Source organism: Octopus sinensis, linkage group LG4 (genome assembly GCF_006345805.1).
Source record: "Octopus sinensis linkage group LG4, ASM634580v1, whole genome shotgun sequence".
Lineage (NCBI taxonomy): Eukaryota > Metazoa > Mollusca > Cephalopoda > Octopoda > Octopodidae > Octopus > Octopus sinensis.
The window spans coordinates 76,687,596-76,695,095 of NC_043000.1; the positions used below are offsets into that span (position 1 = coordinate 76,687,596).

The 7,500-nt window shown below is 36.6% G+C and overlaps 1 protein-coding gene across 1 annotated transcript in view; it reads left to right on the plus strand.

Annotated features, from left to right (window-relative positions):
- LOC115210503 (cytosolic carboxypeptidase 2-like) overlaps positions 1-7,500 on the plus strand; it is a 291,706-nt gene that overhangs the window by 188,671 nt on the left and 95,535 nt on the right. Inside the window, exon 18 of the mRNA XM_029779107.2 lies at positions 2,185-2,322. Coding sequence (XP_029634967.1) covers positions 2,185-2,322 — 138 coding nt within the window. The remainder of the gene's footprint in view (positions 1-2,184; positions 2,323-7,500) is intronic.

A 7,500-nucleotide genomic window follows, 5' to 3' on the forward strand; every position in this document is an offset into this window, starting at 1 on the left:
ATATATATATATATATGTATATATATATATATATATATATATATATATATGTATATATATATATATATATCTATATATATATATATATATATATAATATATATATATATATATATATATATATATATATATATATATACATATATATATATACATGTTGGGGAACAGATTTTCTATTGGACATGTTTATTGAAAACACAACCAAATCCTTGTTTTATCATTTTTTTACCCAAGGTTTCTATTTCATATTTTTGTACGAGTTCTTTGAAGTTTCTTTGCAACAGTAAGATTTTCAATTCATCATCAAGATTTCTAGACTTTAATGGCCTCATCTTCAAGATGAAGGTATGATATCGTTTATTACTGCCTGCTTCTTGTAGGCAGGACTAATGGAATTAATATAGACAAGGCCTCCAGAATCTCAACTCATGACCATCAGACTTAAACGTCATCAGTCAGGTGTTTATTTTCGTTTGTGATTAATGTATGACATTCGTGTGTTTATTTTAGCGTTGTGCTGAATTATGCGTATTGCATCATTAATAATTTATCTTGCGAAAACTGTACAGAATAGATGCATCGTTGAGTAATATGTTTCTAGTCTTGACTTGTGTCGCGCGAAGTGGTACGCTGCGTTAATTTCTTGTTAGTACATGATGAACTAGCGCATGCTACTTGTATAACCAATACAATAGTAAGTCATAGATGTTTTCAGATATGTTTATCGCATATGTACTTGATTAGTATAATATGCTTTATTTACGGTTTGGGTATTGTTAATAGATATCTGATGTAGCAGTCTGATTCATTCGTTCGGTGTATTTGTGTTTGTATTGTTCAATGTTTCGATCAGTTAGTTAAATAGAATACTTGTTTGTTATATTGCAACGAATCTTTTATTGCATCGTTCGCTTAGAAGAAGCTAAATGTTCTTCCAAGTAATGATTTTACTGTTTACATTTTGTATGTGTGTGAGCAGTCACTGCCTGCAATTATAAGTATTGTAACTATTCGTGTCTTCAGAGCAAACGGACGTGGTGCTTGCACTTGCTATTTGAATGTTTATGTATAAGGATCTATGTATTTCCATAAATAGGGAACATATTTTCTTTCAGACATGTTATATTGAAGATACAGCCGTGTTCGAGACTACTCTTTTTTTCTTATTAAAGAGTTTTTCTATTCTTTATTATTCTTTTGTGTTTCATTTAGAACAAAAATGTCCCAAAATCAATTAACGCTATGAGACCTTCTCGGCTTCATCTTTGCAATGAAATTATGATAGTAGTGCGTTATTGCCAAGTATCGTAGTAGGAATGAAATCCAGAGTATAAAATCGAGAAGGTCTTGAAACTTGAATGGATTTTGTAACATTATAAAGTAAGCGAAAGCAAAAAGTAAAGAAATATGAACAGGCGCAGGAGTGGCTGAGTGGTAAGTAGCTTGCTAACCAACCACATGGTTCCGGGTTCAGTCTCACTGCGTGGCACCTTGGGCAAGTGTCTTCTACTATAGCCTCAGGCCGACCAATGCCTTGTGAGTGGATTTGGTAGACGGAAACTGAAAGAAGCCCGTCGTATATATATATATATATATAATATATATATATATATATATGTATGCGTGTGTGTGTTTGTGTCTGTTTGTCCCCCTAGCATTGCTTGACAACCGATGCTGGTGTGTTTACGTCCCCGTCACTTAGCGGTTCGGCAAAAAGAGACCGATAGAATAAGTACTGGGCTTACAAAGAATAAGTCCCGGGGTCGATTTGGTCGACTAAAGGCGGTGCTCCAGCATGGCCGCAGTCAAATGACTGAAACAAGTAAAAGAGTAACATTTGATAAAAAGATTAAATTCGAATATAATCATGTCTTCAGTGCACACACACACACACACGCACACATCACACACACACACAAACAGACACAGGCACACACGCACGTACGCACACACACACGCACGTACGCTCGCGCGCGCACACACATATGCACACGAGGCTGACCATAAAACTACAAACACAGACGCACACACACACACAAACACACACGAGTCTGACCATAAAACTACAAACACACACAGACACACAGACACACAGACACACACACACACACACACACACACACACACACACACGAGTCTGACCATACATAGCATTCAATCTTTGAATCGTACTCGACTGTTTAAGGTATCATCAATTGCCGCCAAAAAGGAGCAGAAGGTATCAAAATACTTACCACACTTCGTCAGCAAATACGATGGGAGGACAAACGGTGGAATCCCATGTTATTCCAAAGAAAGATCTTTAGAGAGAATAGCTGCAAAGGTAAGGTTGTTATGATGATATTTTCTGGCAACATCTCGTATACATCCTCATAAAGATCGCAAATTCCCCATAAAAACATACTGAACTTTCGTTTCAGGGCTATTAAATACTTTAGTTCTGGTGAGCTATTGACTCACTCAGTGAGACTTACTGCGTAGTAGTTACGGTGTCTGTTTAATACACAGCCACGTCTCACTTCAACAACTACACCTCCACCAACAGCAATAGTTAATCAAGATATACAATAACTACCGAAATCCTTACGGAGGTTTGGAATATAGTGCACACATACATACATACATACATACATACATACATACATACATACATACATACATACATACATACACACATACATACACACACACACATACCATACCAAACATAAACACAGAGGCACATATACACATATACATACACATATAGGTAGCCACTCGTAGAATTCCAGTATAAATGGTTGAGTAATCCCCAGAAACGTAATCTTCTGGCACAGAAAGTGTGACAAACTGGTCTTTTAAATTACTGGTACAATTCAGTTGAAGGGATTCCGCACAGTTTCCGTCAGCCCAACTATACACATATATATGTATACATGGATATATCTTTGTGTGTGTATGTGGGTGGGTGTTTTTTTTTGTGTGCTTGTGCTCGACCCCACTCTATCGTTTGTTTATGCTTCCGTAATTTAGCAGTTCAGTTAAAAATGATTGACAGAAAAAGTACCATGACTTTAAAAAAGTCATGGGGTAGATTTGTTCGATTAAACACTTCAAATGGTGTCCCAGCATGACCGTAGTCTAATGACTGAAACAAATAAAAGATAAATGATACATACATGCATATATACGCATGCGCAATATTCAATCCTCCTCCTTGTCATTCGCACGTTCTTCTCTTTCTTTAACATGCCTACACATACATGCAGAATAGAGAGAGAGAGAGAGAGAGAGAGAGAGAGAGAGAGAGAGAGAGAGAGAAAGGGAGAGTGAGAGAGACAGAGATAAAAAGAGAGAAGGAGAGAGAGTTAGGGAGGGAGAGGAGAGAGATAGAAACATTCCACATGCACGCCCTTCACTACTTTATTTTTCTTCTCTTTTACCTCCTCCTCTTCCTCCCTCCACACATACCTAAATGTAAACAGTGTAACTCCTCTTTCCCTCCTCCTGTTGCCATCCCTACTCCCTATGACATACAAATATTAATCATTAAAATGTCACTGCTGGAGACACCTATAAATCAAAATATTAAGTAGAAAAGGGAATATCTGTTGTCTTGCAAGAAAATGTCAACGGCAGCTGCAAAATATAAAGTAAAAACAGTGGAAACAACAACAGTGACAAAAGTGGTGTGACAGGACAATGTAGTGTGACTAACATTGTCAGACGAAAGGCGTATAACCTCTGTCGATACAGACAAACCAGTGAGATAATACATAGATAACAGAAATCACTCACTCAAGATAGATGAGAATTTTGCTGGTTATTTGCTGTATATGACTGATACAGTCATATACAGTGGTCGGAAATAAGGTAAAGGACTACTCGTCCGAGAAAATAATAATATTCTTCTACTGCTCTAGGGACCAGTTCTGTAGGTTTTTACGCCACTCTAAACGCTTTGCTACGTTTGTTTTTGAAAGTAGTTATTTTTTGATTGCAGCCCTCCCGTGAAATCCGGCTTTGTGCTGCTCCCGGCGAAGTTTTTGTGGAAACAGTTCTCAACGTGGTCATTAAGCTCTTCAGTAATTTTGAGAGCTGTACTTTTGTGAACTTTTCTAACAATTCGCGTCAGGGTCCGACGGTCCCTATCTGAAAGTTCGGAGTTTTGCTTCCGGAGTTTTGCTTCGACGAGGAGGTTTTTCCTTCTTTTTCAAAGGCTGTCATTACTTTCGAGACAGTACTTCTTGATACAACAAACATTTCGGCTGTTTTCGTTACGCTAGCGCCTACCATACGAACACCAACAATTTGACCTCTTTGAAAGTCCGACAGATCTGTCATTTTACTGAATTTTAATTACCTTTTTCTAATGATATCTGAAAAGAATCAGCAACACCATATAATAAATATAAAAAACATAAAAATAAACAAGCTTTTGACGGTTTTATAGATATTTCAAAATTATGTTGCTATGATGCTAGGTGTTTCGATTAGTTAGTCCAACCCCTGTATATATATATATAAGTTAAAAAGGATATAATAATTGCACAAACGAACGGAAAGCAGACACAGAAGGTTACCAAATCTTCATCAGTTATCGGCTTGAGGGTCAAATGCAATTTCGCGCCTTCAATGATAATAATGATCCTTTCTGGTGGTGTCAGTAACAAGGAGCCGTCGGTAAATGGCGAGCCAACGAACAAGGGACCAAACATGACAAAAAGGGAACAAACAAATAGGAAATAGATATGCAATACGGAAAGTGGACATACAAACATGAATAAATGTGATTCAAGACGAGACCATTAGTGGACGGACGAGGGACAAAGACGAAATCAAACAAGATAAAATATGGACATACGAACAAACTGAAATAAATAAACAGAATACGTCCTTTGGGCAAGACAGGAGACGAAAATATGGTTAACTCCCGGAGGAATATCCTAAAGGATTAGAAACAGAAGACCAATAGACAGATAGCGAAACTATGTTTGAAAATGGGAGACAAGACAAAATACGAGCAGTCGCTTGGGCGGTCGGCGTGAAATGGAAAGGAGAAAGAGAATAAAAGATGACGATAACCACAAGTCACGTGTACATATAATATAACTGTGAGGTAAGAATCTTGCCCCCCCCAACCACATGCTTCCGGGTCCAATCCCACTGCGTGGCACTTTGAGCAAGTGCCTTCTACAATAGTGTTGGGCTAACCAAACCTTGTGAGATAATTCAGTAGATGGAAACCGAAGCAACACATACGCACACATATGTGTTTGGGTTTTTATTTTTTTATTTCAGTGGCTGTGTTGTAAGTAGCTTGCTTACCAGCCATATGGTTCTAGATTCAGTCCCACTTCGTGGCGCCTTGGGCAAGTGCCTTCTACTGTAGCCTCGGGACAACTGAAGCCCCGTGAGCGGACTTTGTAGACGGAAACTGAAAGAAGCCCGTCGTATGTATATATGTGCGCGTGTGTGTGTGTGTCTGTGAGTGTGTGTGTGTGTGTGCGTTTGTGTGTCTGTGCTTGTACATCCACCATCGCTTGACAACCGATGTTGGTATGTTTACGCCCCGTAATCTAGCGGTTCGGCAAAAGAGACCGATAGAATAAGTACTAGGCTTACAAAGAATGTGTCTACACAAACATTTGATCACTGTAAACAAATCACCTGTGTGTTTGTTCGGCGAGAAATTGTCGAACCCTCATGCATCATCTAACGACGGGAGAGTCCATTATATATATATATATTATATATATATATATATATATATATATATTATATATATATATATATATATATATATATAAAAGCATAATTATAATTAGAGTTCATCAAAAATTGCTTCACTACATCACTAAATACCAAAATTTAGAAATAGCAGTTAAATTCTATTCCACTACCATAAGATATCTCCCAAACAGTAATACTCTCAACTCACGCAGGTAAAGAGAAAAAAATAACGAATCCACCCGACTTTGATTAACTATATACGCGTTTCTGGGTTAAAGAGATGTAAAAAGATGTAAAATCATATTTCTACTCACTTATTCCCGTCATCAGTTTTGTATTTCAATTTTAGAGCATTGATAATTAATATACGTATTCGACTAAGCGACATCGAGCAGCATATATCCAAGAGCCAGTACTTCCGAATTGAAACAGACGAATGAGATATCGCATTCTTTCTCCATCACACACGTGTGGCACGAGTAACTCCGCAGAAACTGCAGTTTACTATCAGGGAGTGAATTATGTTATCAATGATAATAAAGGGTAAAATATATTAATCATTAATAAATCAATAATTTTACCAAGTAGTTCGGTATGCAAAAAGAATAATTATCGGTAATCTTATACAAACATTCTATAACTATAACTATAAGCATAATTATAATTAGGGTTCAGCAAATTATTGATTTTATATATATATATATATATAATATATATATATATATATATAAGAGTTTTTTGCGTAATAAGATAAAAAACCAAGGCTGTATAGATATTAGAGCATTTATAGATAGAAGGTCTTACGGCTGTTTCTCGGATATTAATTAATAATATCCCTTCATCGGAGACGGTGTGAGGGGAAAGTTAAGTCTTAGTTAGTTTACATATGATACAAAATAGAGAGTGAGGTGGAGGAAAGAAAATAGATGCAAGATATGTATGGGTATTGAAGTTGTAAATCCGTTTTATCGGCGTAATGGTATATTTGCAATATTACAATATCCTTTGAGTAAAATGCAAAAGTCCAATAATAAGCAATTTAAGATTTCCCTTATGATTGAGATCCAACAGATTTTTAAACTTGGTCATTCCCAGTAGGAAATTTATATACAGTGTTGCAGAGTCAAATATTTGTGTTTAAAATGACCTAGAAATAGGGAGTGTATTAGTCTGGTCAAAGATATATATATATATATTTCGTTTTTGGATTTGGTTTGCAAGATTCTTTATATGAGTTCGTGTGTTGAAGCATATTCTGTTGTGTCTGGGGAGAGTCATTCTCTTCTAGTGCGTTATAATTTAACACTCTCACCGGTAAAGTTTCCACTTATTTCTTATTTTTATTTTCAAAAATTTTCGTTGCGTCTTGCAACCTTTTCAATAGTCTTGACTCTGTCCGTTATTTACACTGCGTTCCCTTTTGTTTGTTTGTGCGCATGTGTGTGGGTCAGTGTGTGTGTGTGTGCCTATACATGCATGCATGTAGTATGTATGTGTGTGTGTGTGTTTGCATGTGTATGTATGTATATATGTGTGTGTATGCATATGTATGTATGTGTGTGCATCTGTATGTACGTATCCTGCATATCTATGTGCTTGCCTGTCCGTGTTTGTGTATTTTCTATGCATGTGTGTGTGAGCATGTGTTTGTATATGTATGTACCTCTGTTTCCTTGTGTGTGCATATCTGTGTGTGTGTTATGTAACTATGTACCATGTTTGTATGTATGGATGTGCATCTTTATATGTGTGGATCCGTGTCTCCATATGTGTCTGTTCTTGTAATCTA